This window comes from Trachinotus anak, unplaced genomic scaffold (genome assembly GCF_046630095.1).
Source record: "Trachinotus anak isolate AG129_WGS33_773 ecotype Australia unplaced genomic scaffold, CSIRO_AGI_Tana_v1 ptg000019l, whole genome shotgun sequence".
NCBI lineage: Eukaryota > Metazoa > Chordata > Actinopteri > Carangiformes > Carangidae > Trachinotus > Trachinotus anak.
The window spans coordinates 22,612,507-22,634,250 of NW_027273870.1; the positions used below are offsets into that span (position 1 = coordinate 22,612,507).

Below are 21,744 nucleotides of genomic sequence, written 5' to 3' on the forward strand. Positions count from 1 at the left end.
TTTCCCATAAATTTTTTGTGTTATTTTCTTAAAAAAAAAAAATCCCCATACCAAAATAGCGTCAGGTACATTGTTGACAAAATAAAGCTTAGTATAATGCCCAAAATCTCAGTATTTGTCTAATGTGTTCATTTTGTAATGATATATTCTGTTTTGGGTTTTTTTCACAGAGGGTCAGTGACATCAGCTCAGAGCGGGTCAGTGTCCTCACTTGAGGACACTTCAGGCAGGTAGATATTGAATTATTCTAATCTCTCTTACAGTCAAGCTCTGCCTCAGGAATCAGATTCTACACAGATTGGGTGGTGGGAGAAACAGATACCTGGGTGCTCTATTGCTGCAGGCGCACTACAAATCATCTGTATCTTTTCCAGATCTCTATCCAGTTTCGAGTTGCAGAGGAACCTACAGCTTAAGACATTAGTCACGGGGAAAGGAGAAGTAACTCACTCAGCATGCCGGTCCATGCCTGTTCCTAACATCTCTCAACAACATGAAGACAATCTGTAGCGGATTAGTATGATTTTAAGAGGAAATCAAGCCTGCAGTGTGTTACATGGGAGAAAACATGCAGCATTCTGTAGAGCCTAACATAAGGAGGCATCTAGACTGAACACTGAAATGTGGTGCCTTTCACACTATAGTTTGGCACAGGGTGCAGAGACTGATTGGGCAGCCATGAAGCTATCACACTGAATTCAGAGAGACATAAAAAAAAAAAAGAAAATTAGTCTCCAGAAAAAGATGCAAAATGTTAGTCCTCTGCAGTGTTGTAAAAAAATGGAATGAATTACTTTCATTGCTCAGCAGAGTTTCGTCCAAGATAACGTGAAACAACTAAATCCCCCATTCACCCACAGAGATAACCTGTAATACACTCAGAAATTGAAAACAAGATGTTATAGCTATAAGCAGCCAGTGTAGTATGGAGATTACCAACCATCGACAGCCACCTTAATATTAGCATCACTCCCTAAGTCCTCTACTCACAGTGAAGCTACAGCATTCGCACACCCTGCAACTCCAGCAAAACTGTTGAAGTAACAGGGTTGATGAAGTAACTAATGTGATTACAGGAATTCTAATTCTGTTTCTCTCTGTGGAGTTTTGCTTCTCTGGGTTGCATGTAGTCAGAGGTGCATTAGAGTTGCCTGGATACATTCACTTGGTTGTTTCTTTTATATTTGTATGTAGTTTCTTCGTTTTCATCTCCGTTTCAAACTCTGACAGGAGTTGGATTTACCAGTGAACTTGCTTGACAAAAAGAAACATTGTGAAAACTTGAAATTTTAAGTCAATATTTTGAGCTAGGCCACTTAACGTCAATTCTAAAGTATTAAGCTTTGAGTTTTTTCCAATTATCTCAATGAATTTACAGTAGACTGAGCACATAGACGAGTTGTTTTGTCCTTTTGTTCACATGAAGACTGCAACACTCCTTTCCAGAGGAGATGCTCAGAAATTTTCAGAAAGCTGCACGGCTGACGTGTAGAAAGGGAACACGGTTTTTAGCTCGCGTTGCCGTTGTTGTTAGCCTACTAGAACTGGTAGTAACTTTTTTCAGGCTTCTGATTGGCCAAGCATGGCTTTACTGTTAAGGCTATATGGTATCATAGTGTAACTATAAGAATATAAGTGTTTTTACAGTGCAGGACTACACAATGTCTTGTTTTGAGATTTGAGAGGTGTGTGTGATGGTTCCTCTCTAAGCCTCTGTGACCTTCAGTTAACCATAACACCCTTCTCTGCATAGGTTTGCATAGATCTTTATGTTTATCTTCAGAGAAGCATAATTCCTGTTTTAGAAGTGAGTTCCTGCCCATCACTGCTCCTTCTGTACCTCCTGACTTTACGTTTACATATAATTCTCTCTTTGCAGTTGATTTAACTTGTTATTAAGGGGCTGGAAGAGTTCCCCAGTGTAAACACTATACATCTATAAGGTCTATAAGGCTCTAGGACCTGACCCCCAGCAGCCAGGACTGCAAACACTTGGTGAGATCAAAGCAGTGGAACCAGCCCTGGGCATCACCTGACCTGAATTCAATTAAAGCTTTACAAGCAGATCAGAGGAGAGGCTAAGAGAGAGAAAAAAGCAGTTCCAGATACCTAACATTGTCCAAGACAAAACCGAGCTCGAGATAGAGAGGAGAGAGAGAGAGAGAGAGAGAGAGAGAGACATGAAACACAACACACTTGCCCTCTGACACACAAGCTGAGTCTTTCGCTCCCTCCTTCCTTCCCTCCTGCACACTCTCATACACACACACAAACACACACACACACACACACCAAGCCCATAGGTCTCGTTCGTTTACTCAGCCTTTGGGCAAATGTGACTTTAATGAGCCAGTGCTGAATGGACATTAGGCAGAGATTCTCACGCTGGACCGCTGGCTGCAGCAGCCCTCTCTGCTGTGGCATTTTTTGGCAGCCACTTCACAGCGCGGTGTCGAGTTTAGTTGTTAACCACATGTTGGAAGAGCTGAATGAGGACATTTGCTTCTCTGATTTTTAAGTGCATTTACTGCTCACTGTTCAGACTGGGTGGTGGTGTCATAAAGGTTGCAAGAACAACATTTTTTTTTTTTTCAACATAGAGAATAAGTTGAAAAAATAATTATTTTTTAAATAAATAGATAAATAAAACAAAATAAAAATGTTGTGTGGCGGCTGCTTATGTTGTGGACAGAATAAACACAGTGGGTAGCACACTGAGCTGTTTGAATGCAAGGCATGAAGAGAGGAATCTGTGACGTCAGAGCTGTCTCTTTCAGTCTGAAGGCTTCTGATCCTGGGTGCCGTCAAGGAGATCTGATATGCTCCTGCTCCCAAACTTTATGGGCTTTCCTATGACATTCAAGTGCTTTTTGTACAGAAAATAATTAAAAAAAAATGACCCTGTCCAAAAATGCTTTGATGGCTATATTAAAGAAATACATCAATCTGGTGGAGGAAAATCTACATCTACAATTCACGCTTTAATTCATTCATTAGACTATGTGAGATTTATTCAAAGGTTATCAAAGCAGAAAGCCAAAATAAAAAAAAAAACATACACGCTGCAAATCAAAGGCATCACTTTCTCCATCAGTTGTTGGTGTGACTTCCTTTCTCTCCGCCCACTCAGTAGCTCTGTCACTTTCCTGCACTGGAGAAGTGTAGACCAGTAAATCACGACTTTGCCATTTCTTTAGTATTTTTCCTCTTCTTGCGCGCTGCTATCAGGACTGCGATAATTCCCGATATCACCTGAAGGCAGCAACAGTACTATGCAACTCCACCTGAACCGCTGTGGAGGAGAGGAGCGAGGCAAAGCGTAGCCTACAGCTCTACTGTATCAAGCCACCACCATGTGTGATGCCTCTGAGGCTCTGAGCGGATCGGGACACAAGGCTCCGAGACTGTGAGAGACCGGGGAGGAATGAACTGACGGATTCACACCAACAGAAGCCGAACTGATCTTAGAGATGCTCGCAAAAAGCATTCACCTAAAACTGCCAAGATTTATGTGAAGGGGAAGTTTGGAGCGGCCGACGGCGATCATCCAGCTGGTCTGGTGAGTAGCACTGAGTGAAATGAGAAGACAGGGACTCATGGTTTTGTTTCTAAAGGGGGTCAAAAAGGAGACTTAAAACTTTGTGCTCAAGTCAAAGGATCCTTTAGGGGGACGTTAAAAAGTGGGGGTTTCTGTGTGACTTGTGCCAAAAAAAAAAAAAAAACCCAAATGCACAAATACGCACGGTTAGCGCACTCACGCAGGCAGGAGCAGCACAAGTTGACAAGTTGTCAAGCTGCATGCAGCACAGGCTTTCTGCAGGCGCACCAGCTGGATCACTGCAGCCCGGGCAAGAGCAGGGAGACAGCGCCATCAATCGCATAGCAGCCACACTCCTGAGTGCCTGTGGAGGGAAGGTATTGCAGCTTTGGGCTGAGGAGCAGTCAGGATGACTGTGTGAGGAGGAGGAGGAGGAGGAGGAGGAGGAGGAGGAAGGGGCTTGATGGGATCAGATGCCTTGATGGCGACTGTACCTCCATCATCAGTCACCCTGCGCTAATGCCAAAACACAGACCCAGGCACGCACTGCTGGGCGCTATATTTCCTCCCTTAACCCAGGCTATTAAAAATACAATAGCGCTGGTAAGAATAATGAGAAGAGGATAATCCCAAGATTATTTATGTTATTTATGTATATTATATTATTATTAATTGTTGTTATAACACATAAAATGCAGCAACACACGCGAGGAACTTTGCATTTGCAAGTAATATGAACTGATTCATCATCATCAGTGATGCCCTGAGCTGCGGTTTCCTTTGCGGAACAGAGTTAATCCACCTTTTTTTGTGTTGACAACAACATTTTGATGTGAATTCATGGGTCTTTTTTTTTTTTTTTTTTTTCCTGCATGGCGACATTAAATTAGTCGATGTTATTAAAATGTTTGTTTGCTCATCGCCAGGCGGATGTCATGCTAAACTGAACTTTTAAAAAGAATGTCTTGATTTTTTTTTTTCCCCACCACAAAATAACCTCCTGAGGACACGGTAGTTTGTGCTGCAGATGGAGAGGTGAATATTGGATTAAGATTAGTCCCGAGGTTTTGCCCTTTGTAAGGATATCTCACCTGGCCTAACCTCAAGAGGACCTTGTTGAGGATTGTTTTAATTTGGGATTATTGTAATGATGAGCTAAGATTAATGAAACACACGAAACTGGACTACAAGGCCTATATGATAAAAGGTCATATCAGGGAGTGAAGTAGGCTATAGTCTAAAGTTAGATCTCCTGAATGTGACCGATTTGAGCAAAATAGTAATATTTTTCAGATACACCCGTAATCAATTTCCCTTTGGGAGTGAATGGGGGTTTGAAAGTTAGAGTAACAAATTATTTCAGTAAAATTATGACCATAATAATGAGTAAGCTGCCTTGAGGCTATAGGTGAAGTGGTGGTTGCTAGACTAAAACTCATCTAGATTTAGCTGAGCACAGCCCTTTGGCCATTTTCAGTGTTTTACTCACATATATATATATATATATATATATATATATATATATATATATATATATATATATATATATATATATATATACTGTGGTCAGTCACTATATATCAAAGTGGCCTGGTCCTGGGTTCAGGCAGAGCGGAGAGGTTTTATCCTGCTGCCAGCCGGTAAGTAGATCCGGACGTGCGCAGCGCGGAGAGATACCAGGCAGCTCCAGTGTGGGAGAGAGAGGGAGGCAGCGAAGGGAGAGAGAGAGAGAGAGAGAGAGGCTGCCTGGTGGTGGTAGTCGGAGTAACGGAGAGGAGAGAAGTCCATGTACTACCATGCCGAGATTTGGACTATATAAACTACATGCAAAACCTCCAAACCTATGAGATTAATAATAGAAAAGGTACGTGAGTTCTTGTTTATGCTCTGTTTTTTTTTTTTCTCCAGTCAGCGACGGTTAGCTCCGCATCTGTGTAACGTGTGAAAAAAAGTTGAGAGAGGTTAGGTCGGCTATTGTGAGCCGCCGCTGCTTTCTCTGCCTCTCCGGAGAAGTTTAGCCTCAACAAAGCTAAAGGTTCAACGTGGTTTTCGCTGAGACAGGAGCTTGTATATCTGTGACTCGATCAGACAGTGGTTTATGCATTGCTTTGAATCATGTTGAGTGGTTTTTTTCCTCTTTTTTTAAGCCAACGGCTGCCATCGTCTATTGAAGTGAATGGCTGTAGTTGGGGGATGGGGGCAGAAATGAAATAGTCTGGAAGCCCCTAACTTATTTCCTTGAAACATTCAACTTTTTCCTTGTATAAAAACTGGCTACTGGCGAGAGGTTGCAGAGAATTTTTTTTTGCAAATGCGCAGTGTTTTTTTTTTTTTTTTTTTGTGATATGTGTGAAAATAGGCTACAAGTTTTCGTTAAAGTTTGAATTTTTACAATGGTCCTCCATAAGCAGATGGTTCTTTTGTACCTGCAGGCGATAGTTTCGGATTGAAGGTGATTTGAGCTCGACTCTGTCACTTATTAACCCCACACGAAGCACTGATAACTAAACTCTGGTCGGGTCATTGTGGCACGCCAAAAGTAAATAATGTGGCTTTTATATACAGCGCTCCAGCGCAGACATAGCAACGTCTTGCTTTTATTTGTCTTTGTGCGGACTCCCACGCAGAGCCGAGTCGTTGTAAAGCGGCTGTAAACGAATGAATCTGTAATTTTAAAGCAGTTTCCTACTCATCTCCCCTGTGGCTTTAACCATGATTGTAGCTCGATGAGATTGCAGAGAGCAGTCTTGTGTTTGATTTAACTCGGCACATTTTTCTCTGTGCTGCTGCTGGTATCACCGGTAAAAGAAAAAAAAAAGAGTCCAGTATCGTTGTTAAGTTGTTACATTGCATAGTTGTTGCTCCATGTGTAGACGTGATTTAATTGTTAAGTCTTCCGTGGTTGATCAGAATTGCAAAAATGATGGCATTTCCATGCAAGGGAAAAAGAAAGCAGCCCTCATTGTGCACAGTGTTAGGTAGAAAATATTTTTTTTGCATTTTGCAAAAAAGCTGTTTTTTTTTCCTCTGAGCTCTTTAAGCTGATGTTTGGATAAATGAGGTTCTGCTGTTATGAAATGCACATATTGGCATATGGCATTGTGCAGACATGGGGGCAGTGCAGGCTTACACCTTGTCACCTGACTGGCTGCTCTGCCTCATCTTTTCCACATGGAGCCTATTAAGCCATTTATCATCCCAACCATCACTTGTCCTGACATTTCAAACCTTAAAAAGTGCACGATGAAGAAAGAAGTAAGGTTTTTGGTATTTAGGTTTATCTTACCAGGTTGCCTACATAGGGAATGAGAGGATTGCATGTAGGTATTTGCTTAAGATGTTGTAATTACAGTTAATTACTAATTTTTGTGTGATTACAACATTAAGTGTTGTAACATTAACAATCATAATTTTGTTTCTTTTCAGGTGGTTCTGTGAAGATCACGGTACGATAATGGGGAAGCACTTGGTTTCACTGCTTGTGCTGCTCCTGCAGCTCCTCTGTGGCTGCGCAGGGAACCAAAGGATGGCAAGGGCTGCCTCCATGCAATTCACCCACTCTGTTTACAATGCCACCATATATGAGAACTCTGCTGCTAAGACTTATTTAGAGAGTCACACCAAGATGGGGATCTATATCACAGATCCAGCCTGGGAGATACGGTACAAAATCATCTCTGGAGACAATGAGAACTTATTCAAGGCTGAGGACTACCTACTGGGAGATTTCAGTTTTTTGCGAATAAGGACCAAAGGAGGCAGCACTGCCATTCTGAATCGGGAGGTTAAAGACCACTACATGCTGACTGTTAAAGCTTCAGAGAGGAGCACCAATTTAGAGTGTCGCACTAGAGTGAAGGTGCAGGTACTGGACACCAACGATCTGAGGCCTCTCTTCTCCCCAACATCCTACAGCATCTCTCTGCCAGAGAACACAGCCATACGCACAAGTGTGGCCAGGGTCACGGCAACTGATGCAGATATCGGTACGAATGGAGAATACTACTACAGTTTCAGAGAGTGGACGGACATGTTTGCAGTTCATCCAACAAGCGGTGTGGTGACACTGACTGGCAAACTAGACTACTCTGAGACGAAGCTGTATGAGTTGGAGATCCTTGCAGTGGACAGAGGGATGAAGCTGTACGGCAGTAGTGGCTTCAGCAGCATGGCCAAACTTACAGTGAGGGTGGAGCAGGCCAATGAGCATGCACCTGTAATCACTGCAGTCACCTTGGCCCCCTCTGATACAGACCATGACCCTACCTACGCTATTGTGACAGTGGAGGACAATGACCAGGGACCAAATGGAGAGATAGCGTCATTGAGTATTGTCGCTGGCGACCCTCTTCAGCAGTTTAAGGCTGTAAGAAGCAGCCCTGGGAGCAAAGAGTACAAGATAAAGGCAGTTAAAGATGTTGACTGGGACAGCCAGCCTTTTGGATACAACCTTACCCTACAGGCCAAGGACAAAGGCAGCCCCCCTCAATTTTCATCTGCGAAATTGGTACATGTTACTTCTGCACAGTTCAAAGTGGGCCCTCCTACATTTGAAAAGGCAGTTTACAGAGTCAATCTGAGTGAATTTTCCCCTCTTCATACACCTGTCACTATGGTAACAGCTGTGCCAAAATATCCACAGCTAAAATATGCTTTCAGACACAAATCTGACAAGAACAGATTTACAATCAATCCAGATACTGGCCTAATCAGCACTACCGGACCAATCAATGCTGATTTTGCCCCCCGATTTGAGCTAGACGTGATTACCAGTGACAAAAAAGCGGTAACAAAAGTGATCATTGATGTGATTGATGTGAATAACAATGCACCTGAGTTCCAGCAGACATCTTACAAGGCCATTGTTGATGAGAATGTACCCATAGGGACCAGTGTGGTAACGGTTAAAGCCACTGATCTAGACAGAGGTGAGAATGGCTATGTGACCTACAGCATTACCAATCTGAGCCCTCAACCATTTGTCATCGACTACTTCTCTGGTGTCATCAGTACCTCAGAGGTCCTAGATTATGAGCTCATGCCCAGGATTTACAGTCTCAAAGTCAGGGCATCAGATTGGGGATCCCCCTTCCGGAGAGAGGTGGAGGCTTCAGTCACCATAACATTAAATAACCTGAATGACAATAAGCCCCTGTTTGAAAGTGTGGACTGTGAAGTGACTGTGCCGAGAGACCACGGCGTAGGAGAGCAGATAACAACAGTGTCTGCCATAGATGCTGATGAACTGCAGCTTGTACGGTACCATATTAAAGCTGGGAACGATCTTGATCTGTTTGAACTGAACCCAAACTCTGGCATGCTCTCACTGAAGCACACGCTGAGCGAGGGAGAGGCAGCTAAAGTGTCCTTTCATAGTTTACAAATCATCGCAACTGACGGCGAACACGAGACTCGGCCCATGATCATGAACATAACTGTCATCACGGCCCGAAAGCCTGTCCAGTTAAAGTGTGTTGAAACTGGTGTCGCCACCATGTTGGCTGAAAAGCTACTTCAGGGGAGCAAAATCCATACTCAGACTGAGCCAGATGACAACTTTATGGACATTCACTCAGTCAACCGATACACTCCTCAGTTTGCAGAATCGTTCCCCACTGTTATTGAAGTTAAAGAGGACCTCCCTGTTGGGGCCCGGATTGTCCATTTAAGTGCCACAGACCCAGATAGTGGCTTTAATGGGAAACTAGTATATGTTATCTCAGGAGGAGACACAGAAAGCCGCTTCATAGTAGACATGGAAACCGGGTGGCTGCTGGTTTATTCTCCTCTTGACAGGGAAACAACAGACCATTATACCCTTAACATTACAGTTTATGATCTTGGCATACCACAGAAATCCTCATCACGTCTCTTGGATGTTAAGATCCTAGATGCCAACGATAATAGTCCTCAATTTTTGAAAGATTCTTATTCAGTTGAAATAAGCGAGAGCACACCTGTTGGGACGGAAATTATCCAGGTGGATTCGACGGACAAAGATCAAGGAGATAATGGAGTGGTCAAGTATTCGATTTTGGGAGGCACAGATCAATTTGCAATCAATGAAGAGACCGGTGTAGTAACTGTGACAAAGCCGCTGGATCGTGAGCTCCATCTAGTTTTTATCTTGAAGATCGCAGCACGTGACCAGTCAGTGAACGAGCCTCAGCTGGTGTCCACGGTGCCACTTAAGATCACCTTGGAAGATGTGAACGATAATCCACCTAAATTTGTCCCACCCAATTACCGCGTGAAAGTGAGGGAAGACCTTCCCATCGGTACTGTAATTATGTGGCTGGAGGCCCACGACCCTGATATTGGACCCTCCAGTCAGGTACGATACAGCCTTATTGATAATGGAGACGGGAATTTTGAAGTAGACAAACTCAGCGGCGCTGTGCGGATTGTGCAAAACCTAGACTATGAGACAAAACAGGTATACAACCTAACAGCCAAGGCTAAAGACAAAGGGAAGCCCATATCCTTGTCATCAACCTGCTTCATTGAGGTGGATGTGGTGGATGTGAATGAGAATCTGTACAGACCTTTATTCCGATCATTTGTGGAGAAGGGATTTATAAAAGAGGATGCACTTGTTGGGACTTCAGTGATGACTGTAACAGCCGAGGATGAAGACAATGGACAAGATGGAGAGATTCGATACTCCATACGAGATGGATCTGGCCTGGGGATATTTACCATTGATGAGGAAACTGGTGAGTCTCTTTTATCACTGTCACTGTAGAGCTATGTGAAGCTTGTGTTTTAATTTCTGAAAAAGATGTGCATCAGCTTAAAACAATTTGCACAAGGAAAGTTTTATGCAGCTATAGATTACTTAGTCATGTCACGCTGTGGAACAAAGAGGTAAGGGAGTCTTCCAGGACACAGAGGGTAAGGTTCCTGATTCCAGTCATTTTTCTTCTTAGGGAGAATTGAAGGCAGGAACAGATGGACCAGCTGTCTCTCAGACCTGTGTGGACATTCTTGACTAGTTGTTGTGGCGCTTTGAAGATTTAGAATGATTTCACCCTCTCTTTTCCCCAGTTATGCCCTCACTGTGTAAATACTCACTCCCCTATAAAACAGATTAAATTTGGAAAATGGTCCAGTCTGTTTGACCCAAGGATACGATATTCTAATGGCATTTAAAACATAGTTTTTAGAACAGCATATTTGTAATATTGTACTGACGGCAAGGACTTGCTTGTGGGTTCCTTATTTATATTGCTGAAATATGTTAATGCTTGTTCAGCTGCCCAGAAAGATTTTAACAGCTGACTCAAATTAGCTCAAAATAAGCAGTCTGGAATTTCAGGAGTTCCTACCCAAAAACCCAGCAATCACCTGATTTGGATGTTTTGGACTTGGCTTGCTGCCTTCTTTTTTTTTTTTTAACTTGGTAACTACATTCTTGGATGGCTTAATGTGACTTTTTCCCTATTTGAAATTAGAATTCTCTCTGCACTGTATATGTTTAATGTCTAAACTAAAACAGTGAAACTTATTGCATGATACATTGATTTCTCTTTGCACATTTAGCCTCAAAGGTTCATATTGACATAAAAAAGCTGGAAGTCTGCTGCTGACTTTTACAAAAGTGGTTTAGATTGATAAAGTTTCATGTTTATTAAGAATCAGATATATGAGAATGGTTCAGTAAGTTGACAGGAAACCTCCACAGTGAACCTGCTGTGAAATATTTCACTCTGTGTGGTAAAATTAGCATGAGATGAGCCTATATGAAGGATCCGTTCTCCAGGGCTCTAGTGATGCTTTTGTGATTGTTTCTCTGGTAGTGCTTGCACATCTGATTAGGAATAGGATTTTGTTTTATCAACAGAGATCTCAGGATATTTAAAGATTGAGCTAGTGATTGTAGTGATGCCTTCTTGTAAGAATTCCAAGTGCTGTTGTGCGCTGTTTTATTTCAGGTTGAATTTTGCAAGTAATAGTGTACATTTAAGATGGAATGCAGTACTACAGCATTGGATGGATCCATATGCAGGCCAGCAACTGGCCTCCATGTTTTAACTCAAAATTCTGTGTAGTGTATGGATTCAGGGAGTCTGGTCTGATCGTCTACTTAATCCCACAGGCCTATATTAAGTGATTATCAGGAGGTGCAATGATAGGATTGTCCTGGGTTGGGTCCTGTTATTATAGATTACATCTGAGGTCAGTAGACAACTAAATACAGCCAAGGTGGTAATGCCCCTCCTATGATTTCACTAGATGAAGGGTGTGGTTTGTTAGGCTACCATATGCATTTAGAATATTATGCCTTTAAAAGGAAAATATAAGCTTGGGTGCACACCCTGCTGTATATTCAGTTCTGCAGCTGCATGTTGTGAATCTTAACCAGAATGTTTTAAAAATGGTTTAAAATTAGAAAACAAATGAAAAAGTGGTATAAGGAAAAATGCCAAGAGCCACGCACCTTCAGTTATGGAATTTGCTTTTCCAGAGTGGGAAGGAGCGAGGAAACACTGCTCGAGTCATTTCTTGTTTGACTTGATTCTTGTAATCCTAAACTTTTGCACATGTGTTGGTTAATAGTACAAAAGTCAATTGCACAGTCTTAATCTGTGTTGTAGTGTTTTGTTTGCTCTATCACCACAATATAAATCATTATTCTTTCAGCTATTCCTTTTATAGTGGCATCCACAATAACACTGAAACAGCAATACTACTTTGTGGGTAACTAAGTGTTGCTGTGGAAAGCATTGCACTCTGTGGTCGCTGATGCAAGAGGACAGACGAGTGATTCTCGTGGAGTAGGTGTATCTAACAAATCTGAGCGTATGATATATTTGAGAACATGCAAACCATGTGCCGAACAAAGACATTATTTGTGTGTTTGTGAGACGTAGTGATTAAATTTAAAAGTAGTGTCTGTGATTGCTGTTTATTGAATGCCACCCTGTTCTCATTTTCACTGATTTCAAGTCAAAGAAAATCTTTAATGTTTACTTCTCCAGATATGGCTCCTTTTCGGTCAGACTGTTCAGGGAGTCCATGACAACTGTTTGCCCAGACATTCTCTGTGTTATTAAAAGCGCTGTGGTCACTGGCTCGGTGCCACCTTCATTTAAACTTATCAAGATTCTTTTCTGGGCCCCTTCCCATGCAGACCAAATTTACCATTTCTCACTTTAATCAGAAGATCTGCTAATAGTTAGGCGATTTTTGACAGATAAGGAAGTAATGAAACTGAACTTTGATACACTAAAAGCTTTCCAAGTTCTTATTTATAACACATTAGCCAACTTAGAATTTCATCTTTAACAGCATGTCCAGCAATGCTGTTTCACCATCAGTTTTTAGCCCTGGTTTATTCAACAAACTTTTTAGAAATGCACATTGTATAGTTTATGAGAAATGTAACACTAGCAACTAGTGTACAAAATCTGTGAGGGTCCGTTTTGGTTCGTGTGACTTCATTTGGCATCAGCTCCACATGTCTGTGAGGGTCATTGCCGACCCCTGTATGGATGTCCATATGCAACCCAAGATCTGTGCAGATTTTGTACATAGCCGGTGAGCTGACTGCACATGCTCCACATAACAAAATGGATTCTTGTTTTGAAGAGAGGTTGTCCGAGGAGATTTATATGAATTTAATTTGAAACAATACAAAGACGGCCAAATGGTGTTGAACTCCTGGACCTATTCTTCTATTCTTATTAAGTGGTTGCACATTATATTTTCTCTTTTTGCCTTCGTCCTGTTCTCTTGTTCTACTTCTTGATCCAAATTCAAAACAGCACTGGATACTATAGGGTCAGTAGTGAAGAAAGTTGTAAGGATTATAGCTCCTTGTGCAGGGCTCACAATTTGAATGCACCAAAGGGGTAAGATCAGTAAAATAATTAAAAGAAAAGAAAGATATATAAACACTACCAACAGTTGCAGTAGTATTCAGGTGAAGAATACATGAACCCATCTGAGGTCAGCTTCCACTGCAAGTTGAAACAGACTTGCAATAAAACAAAGCTTATCACGATGAACCTAAGCAAGTCTTCATGCGTCAAGCTACACCTGGCTGATGTTGAACATGACACACCTTGCACCAGGCAAAAATCAACAGGCGAGGGCGTTTTTATTGCCAATGAGTAACCATTTTTTAATGTCCTGTTGTCTAGAATGACTAAGCCAGTCTGTAGATAAGGAAGTGGAGCCTTAATCAATCAAAAGCACAGGTAGACAATTACAGGAACATGGGAACGTCAAAGAGAAAGGGGAAAGCGCCCCCTCCACATGAGGCCCTTTTCAGCACTTTTAAATAAAACACTGGGAGACTTCATCTCATTCTGTATCTTGATGAAAAATGTCTTGGGGGTCTGAACTGAAGGATTTGGGACCGTGAGGTTACCAGCGGTCCTTCTAGACAAGATAGCAAAACTTCTGAAAGATCTGGAGTTAAAAATGTCTGTAGTCCAAGACCACCATGAAATTAGTCAGTGACCACAAGTTTGTTGCATAGTTCACGGGACAGGGAGGGATGATGGGCTCTGGTTGATTCAAGGTAATGGTAGAGTAAAGGTACACTGCTACATCCATGTACATTAGGTACAGCATGCTGTAATATAAATGTTAGGCCATATCACACAATTCCTTTGTGAATATCAAATAACATAATGAAATAATGAAGTTGTGCGTCTTAATGTGGAGGGAAAGAGTAACTCAAAGCTATATTGCCATGGAGGTGATGGTATGGAGCTAGAAACATCTGTGTTCAAAGCAAGTTGTGTCTCGACTTGAAGTGAAATTATCCAGTATACAAAGTGACCAGAGCAGAATGTGTTCAGTCTAGATGAGACCCAGATGCTGATTGTGTAATGTATGCATTGCCCTTTCTTGTTGGATAATACATGCATTGCCCTTTCACTTGAGGCTGTTTGCAGCCTGTGCTGCAAAAGCGCTCTTTGTGAAAGCAAATGAAACAGTTTGATGCATAATGGCAAAATCCTGTTTTTTTATTTCCACAAAAACTGCTGGTCACACTTTTCTTGTTAAAGTAAACAGACTCTCTACACTAATGAAAAGATGTATGTTTTTATTTGTTTATGGTCAGTCTGCTGGCATCAGAGATAGTTTGGTAAAGCTGAGAAACTTCTGCCCTCTGTCCCTAATTTTCTGCTGTATGTTATATAGTATATATGTCTATATGTTTTAGATGAAAGCGGGACTGCAAAGTGGCACATGATTCCAAATAGTCTTTGCTTGAGTGCTGTTACTGTGGAGACGGGACCAGGAATGTGCAGCGGGACAAAGTTGATTGTAGGTTGCTAAATGAAAAACACACTTTCCCTAGTTAAAAGTATGTTGTCCTCTCAGTCCATTAAATCTTTTTAAAGAAACTTGAGGCTGCCTTGTGCAGAGGACGTGCTTCGTTGTGTGTTAATTCATGTCATGCTAACACTCATGAATTAGATCTCTACTTTCTATTTATGTTGATGCACTGTGGATAGCCTTGCAGGTATCACATTTTTAAAACTGTCTTTCACAGTGGGCACCTAGGAACATTCAGAACTCCATAAGTATATTTGCTTATTTAATAAAATACAGTGCTTAAGATCCAATTTCATTATTAGTTTGTTATCATTTAATACTTCCAGGTAATGGTGCTAAACAGTCAGCAGTGTGTAGCATGTAGTAATACAAACAGCTGTAATGTTTTGAAAACATTAGCATCTTCCCAACAGACACATCTAAGCATCTGCACCTGGGGCCCTGTCTGCTAAAGTATGGCAGAGATATAAAAGATGCTGACATGCTTTTGTGCTTTTATTCAAATTACAGAATCAATTGCAGGCATTTATAACCAGTTTCATGCTGTGTGATATTTAATATTTGCCTGTGTGATATTTGATATTTGCTTGTCTGTCAACCCATAATTTTATGGCCATGTTGGCTGATATTTATTTTTTTCATTTGTGAATTTAAAAAACATAATTTTTATGAATCAAGTAATTTAAACATAGCTTACTACTAACTAACTGAAGGAGATGGATTCAATGACATCACTGTCTTTACAATATGATATAGTGAGTATAGATCCAGTGACTACACCTCTCATTCAATAAATATTTTTGCATTTGGGGAAATTCTCTGATTCACTTTCTTGTTGAGAGTTTGATGAGAGGAGTGATACTGCTCTCATTTCTGTATGACAAATATGAATCTTCTTCCAGCAGCTGGTTAGCGATAGCTTACCATTAAGACTGGAAATGGGGAAACAGCTGGTAGACAATTTTGTTATCATGCTATCTTTTTTTCCTTTGTCTTATGCTAAGCTAAGCCTACTGGCTGATGGCTGTAGCTTCATATTTAGCGTATAGACATATAAATATTTTCATCTAACTCTTGGCATGAAAGCCAATAAGCACACTTACTAAAATATCAAACAATTTCTTAAAATACCACCATTTCAAAGTTAATGAATGTTTTTTTGTGGTTGTTTTGTTGTGACTATTAAAAGGGAACTGCAGTCATGCATTAAAATGACTGGCTGCACAGGTGGGAAGCCAGCAGGGGATCATGGCTGGGAGAGAGAGTGTGAATGTTTTCTCACATTATGCTGTCCTGGAGAAATTGTGTGCTGTTAGCTTAAGGTCTACATTCCCTTTAGGTCAGCTGAGGTTATTATATACAATGGAAATATAGATTAATAGCATACATATAGATGTAAATGTAGAGCTACAGTGTTGATAGACAGAAAAAATATTTAGAGGGGTGCAGATAAAGACATGAATGGAAATGGACCTCGTGTTTCTCTCATTGTTATCAGAGGCACAGGCAGAGAGTACTAGGAGGACTAGAAGGTACATTAACTGCTCCTAAGTAATGCTGTGATATTGAAATAAGGAGTATTGCTCTGAGGCCTGTTCAAAGGGCTCTGAAATAACACTGTTCCCAGTAACAATGGAAGCTTTGTATTGTCAGCTAAGTCCCAAAAGCTATCTCAACTGGAATTAATAGGCAAAACTTTTTTTTTTAAAACATAGAAAGAAAACCCTATTCAGTCATGCATTGCAGACATACAACAACTGCATCAAAGGAATTCTTCACTTTCTTTCCAATGCTCACTTGGCTCACAAATAAATTGTTTTCATGTTTTCATTGGGTGTGAGTTTTTCATTGTGGCTAAAGAAATTCTGAATTCATTATCAGTAATTGTTGCGAAATGGTTTTATACGCCACTATAAAGCATACAAACAAAAAAAACCATAGTATTATACTGATATACACAGCACCAGTGTTCTCCATCATTAGGCTGGTGAAATGATGGAGCTTGACTTAAGTACCATTTTCCCTTAAGCCAGCAGTTGACAGCCATTTTTCTTCGAGTGGTGACTGTATGCGGCGTGCACAGTGATGCATGAAGTGGAAATGGCTCACTGGCTCAATAGGCTGTAATTGTTTGTCCAGGGTATCGAATACATGTTTTTTCTGATATAGACACGGTTTTTGTGACACCATTATCTTTATGATTATCTGTGACACCTATCCTAATGTATTATGACCCCTGTGTGCCCCTCAAACAAAATACAGGAATTCATGTTAATCAGCAAGTGATGGTGCTTATTGTAAGCCTATTCATAGCAGTAGATGTAGAGTGCTTTATGCATTACTAAATATTTACAACCACTGATAGCATAGCTAACTGAATTTACTGACAAAGCTAACATTAGCTTGCTAATAGATAAACCATTTAGACTGCAGGAGAAAAAATTATAGACTATTGTTGACCCATCTGAATTGAGATAAATACATAATGAAATGCTGTCATAAAGGTTATAATCTGGGAATTTTTTTAGTATTTTATTTTATGAAAATAACACAAGATATCTCAAAAAACAAAACTTTATGTCATTAATATGTTTTACTAAATTATTAGCATAGTCAAATATTTCACATTCATGCTAAACTGCACAAATACTACAGATTCTGAAGCAAACATTATAAACAGCAAACAGATATAAATAAAAGAAATATCTACATTTACAAAGGACAGGCAGTTAAGTTTAGTTTATTGTTTCCCCCCTAAAAGTATGATTTTGGGAGGTTATGCTAGCTTGTGATATAACTTCCAGTTCACTTAGTTGATTGCTTTTGATTGGATACAGATGTTTATTTGCATCTGACTTAAAGACATTACAAAACGCTTAACAAGGGAAGACATTTTTTAAGTTTTAACAGAGCAACCTGGTTTTGTTAATTGCTAATCTGAACCCTAGTAAATAGTTACTTTATACTTATATACTATATACTTATTATACTTACTTAGTAATGCACTTATGAATAACTAATGCGGCCCGATCCAGATGCATTGTTCTCAAATGCAAACAAAAAAGATTTCTCTTTGAATTTAAGAACAAACAATAGTTCTAGTTACTAAATGTTTTAAGGGCTTTTTTGCCCACATATTGCAATGAAATGATGAAATACATACAACAACAAAACATGTTTTTGCCCTGGGCTATACTTTTAATCTGTTCATTTTTCAAAGGTTGCAGACAATGGTACCGACAGGCTTAATGTCTTTGAAACATAGATGTCTGCTGCACTTGGTGCTGGGAACTTTGGGATGATGCGATATTAAGTTGCTGGGTAACAGAAAGCTTAGTTTAGGACCTTTCCTATTACACTAGGCCCTACAAGTGGTGGTGGAATTTGAAGCATTTTGCCAGGCCTGTGGAAAGAGTAGAGGGGGGGCACTGAGAAAGTTTATGTAAGCATGTGAGCTAGAGGCCTGAGAAGGCTAAGGAATGTGGGGTAGGGGTGAGTGGAATTAACAAAGGTAGTTCAAAGCAAGTCCCCAACTTTTCAGCCCTACAATGAACAAGGACGTTTGGGTAGATGTTCAATGTTGGTTAACTGTTGATTGTCAAATGCAAGTGTCCACAGTCACGTCAGAAATGTGAAAATCAGCACAAGAGACAAACTGGATTTCATGATTTTGTATTGATTGCAAATACAATATTTAGCACACTACTTCGTTACACTGGACAACTTGTTTGAAGCAGTGAACACTTTCACACAGCTTTGCCAAAGCAGATTTCACCCTCTTCAAACTGTGTCTTACTATGACAAGTTGTTATAGAATGAACTCATTGTGTCTCTGCACAGTTTGTTGATTTAAGTACACTTAAAGGTAAAAAAAACCTGCTGGCCTTGATAGCTCAAAATCCGATGGCTGTCTGAAGATTCCACCTCACTGCCACTGTGCTCAAGTAACTTTGAAGAACAAAGCCAGAGGGAAAGAAAAGAGCAGGGGAAAAAAAGCGGAAAGCAAATCTGGCAGAGGCTGTTGCACAGTCTGTTTTTTTTTTCTTGTGGCCTGAGGGCAAGTTTTGCTTCTGCCTTACTGGGTAGGCTAGGTATATGGGATGGGTGTGGCAACTAAATTCTTCAGATTCATCTTCCATGTGCTTTGTTAGAAACTATTCACCCAAGGGCCAGGGCAGATACCTTTTCCTTTAATGTGCCCTGAGGTCAAGTTGGTCTGTTTTTTGCGATCTCTTCGGAGATAAATATGAACAAGAACTGACTTTTAGTTTGAAAAGGCAAAGGTATGGATGGTAACATCCCTCGTGCAGCTGTAGTTGTATTCGTGCTGTAACTTTTGTAGCTTTTACATGTGAAACTATCTCCTCTCTGCTGATAGACACAAGGCGAAGGACTGTGAACAAAAAGCATGACCCTGGTGAAAGTGGAATTGTTCCGCTATGCCTGTGTCTGCCAGTCAAATAGATGAGCACTCAAGAATGGGCATCTCCTTGGAAAAAGCATGAAAGATCCCGTTTATCTCTTCTTTTCTCTGGTACTTTGTCTTATTTGCACGTGTGCATGTGCACACATGACCACCTGTGCTTTACTGTAACTCCTCCCCTTACTCTGAGCATTTTCAGCTTCTCGTTCATCTTAACCACTCTCTATGAAATGTCCCCTTCTCCACTAATTCCCTCTCCCTCTCTTATTCTTGTATCCTTCAGTTTAGATATCCTGCTCAGGATATTTCATGTAATGATTTTCATTTCTTATCTGGGTTTAACATTTGCAATTTCCTGCACACGTTTTCTTCAAGTAGCAATCTTTATTATCTGCTAAAAGTTTTCAGCTTAAGTGTTGTCACAAATAAATCATTACTGTGTTATTTAATTTCTAAACAATTTCAACCAAATTATCATGTTACATCTGTTAATCTTATTATCTGACGTCTCTGAATGTTTGGTTATGTTTCTCTCTCATTAGCTTGCTCAGACAGAGCCATCTAATTTGCACTCTTGATAAATTTGGCCCATGTTGTTTTTGCCATGGGACTCCTGGCTTTAGGGATCGTGAAGGAGCTACCTATTTTCCCTTGCCTGACTACTCTTCTTATTACATGCCTCAAGATAAGTTGAGAGAGCTGTAATGATGACTAATGACAAGAGAGAATCCCAGGCCGCAAATGCAGGGACGCCAAAGTAAAGCGGGGCAAGAGAATAAATTAGCTGCACCCCCCACTCTACCCCACTCCCCTCCTGTGTAAAATGTGAGATTTTTGTGACAAGTCATTTGGCGTGTTATCTATCTCTTTTTTTGAGAAATCTTTCATTACCGGAGGCAAGAGGTTTGGCTTCTCTCAGTTACGCTCCTTCATCGCAATTCATCAAGTTACAGTGTGTGAACAAAGACAGCAGCAGCAAAGAGATAGTCTATGTAAACTATTCGAACCTTTGAAATGTGTCCTCATGTGTATGGTTTTCTTGAGGCTCCTTATCTGGGCCAGCAGTGACTGGAAGAGTGCCATAGATTCATTGTAGGAAATGGACAACACCCATACCCGGTGATGATATGGGTGTGCTTATACCATGATTCACTTTTATTAGTTTCAGATAACAATACAGTCACAACTATAAATTTCTATTGCAATAATCAAAGTTATACAGCTATCGCAAATAACACAGATATGAGAATGGCCGCTATTAGAAAGGTTGTCAATGTTTCCATTGTCTAGAAGATATCAGTGTGTTTATTTTCGCCCACCACAACCATATAATTCATGCTTGTTGAAATAATCAGACCTCACATGTGCAAGTTTTCCAAATAACATACTGTTGCTCCATTATCATCAGCTCCTTCCTCATTTTTATGCGGTACTTTTGCCCTCTGAGGACCTTGCCTTTTGTTTTATCCCTACTATTCTTTCAGTATATTTAATTTGCTAAAGAAGCAAAAGACTGGAACAGTGAAACTGTCATTCAGTTTGTGTCTTGTCACACTAAAACCTGATATGAGTGAAAGAACAATCAACTTAACTGCTATATTATGACAGTCACTTCCCTCTGAATAAATAGATTTCCCCCATGTTATACTATGTTATGTTTAATGTGATTGTCAGAAACAGGTCATATGAAAAGATGTGTTTGCTATCTGAAGTTCAGCCACATAAGACAAGAAAAATATGAGAATTTGATGATGAGAGTTAATGAAAACTGATGTAAATGATCTCATTAGTTAGATTTGTCACTAGAGCCTTTCCTCTGTCACATCAAAACTGTCAACACAACAACTGTTTGTTTATAGAAACATTTGTTTCACATCAGCTTTAGCATAGAAACAGAAAGAAATGGGCCTTAGGTTCCAGCCATGACAAAATAATTCAGAAGATTTTGGCCAGTTTAGATCTATCAACTAGGTTATGCTGATTCCAGTTGAATGTTATCTGGTCAAATGTTAAATGACAATAGCAGTAATTTAGTTACCACCTCAGTCTTGCTATAACTCAATTATTAGTGTGCATATGAACATACTTTTCACAAAGTAACAGATAGACATGCACACAGATTCTCTCCCCCAAACAGAAATACCTACCACTGGTTAAACATACGCAAACAAGCACACTTATCCCTCTCCTACGATCCACATGTACCTGCTGAGCACCTGGTGAGTGCTCGTAAGTGGGGTCGGGCGGAGATGAAAAGCACTAAAGCAACTTCACTGTCAGCTTTTCCTCAGAAAGAGCAGTGAGGGCATTTACACTCCCAGTCAGTTTCAGCCGTTTAAACATCTAAACTAGTGTTGACAGATGCTGTAATTGCTGCATTACTTTAGTCAAGCAGGTCACTGACCAAGTAATTTACATGTCCAGCATTGCTGTTAGAAGCAATTACATACCATTTCTATGTCATTAAAATGCACTTTATTGATTCGAA

The 21,744-nt window shown here is 40.4% G+C and overlaps 1 protein-coding gene across 5 annotated transcripts in view; it reads left to right on the forward strand.

The window, feature by feature from the left end:
- Positions 1 to 3,162: 3,162 nt before the first annotated feature.
- Positions 3,163 to 21,744, forward strand: part of fat1a (FAT atypical cadherin 1a) — a 75,333-nt gene continuing 56,751 nt past the window's right edge. For 4 of the 5 annotated variants that reach the window (XR_011694430.1, XM_071504803.1, XM_071504806.1 and 1 more), the window contains exons 1-2: positions 5,246 to 5,402; positions 6,965 to 10,254. Coding sequence is in view for 4 of the 5 variants with exons in the window: in XM_071504803.1 (XP_071360904.1) it covers positions 6,993 to 10,254 (3,262 nt within the window). In the remaining variant the exon portion in view is untranslated. Of the gene's footprint in view, positions 3,560 to 5,245; positions 5,403 to 6,964; positions 10,255 to 21,744 lie in introns of those variants that run through there. The other variant, XM_071504805.1, reaches the window with a different exon arrangement.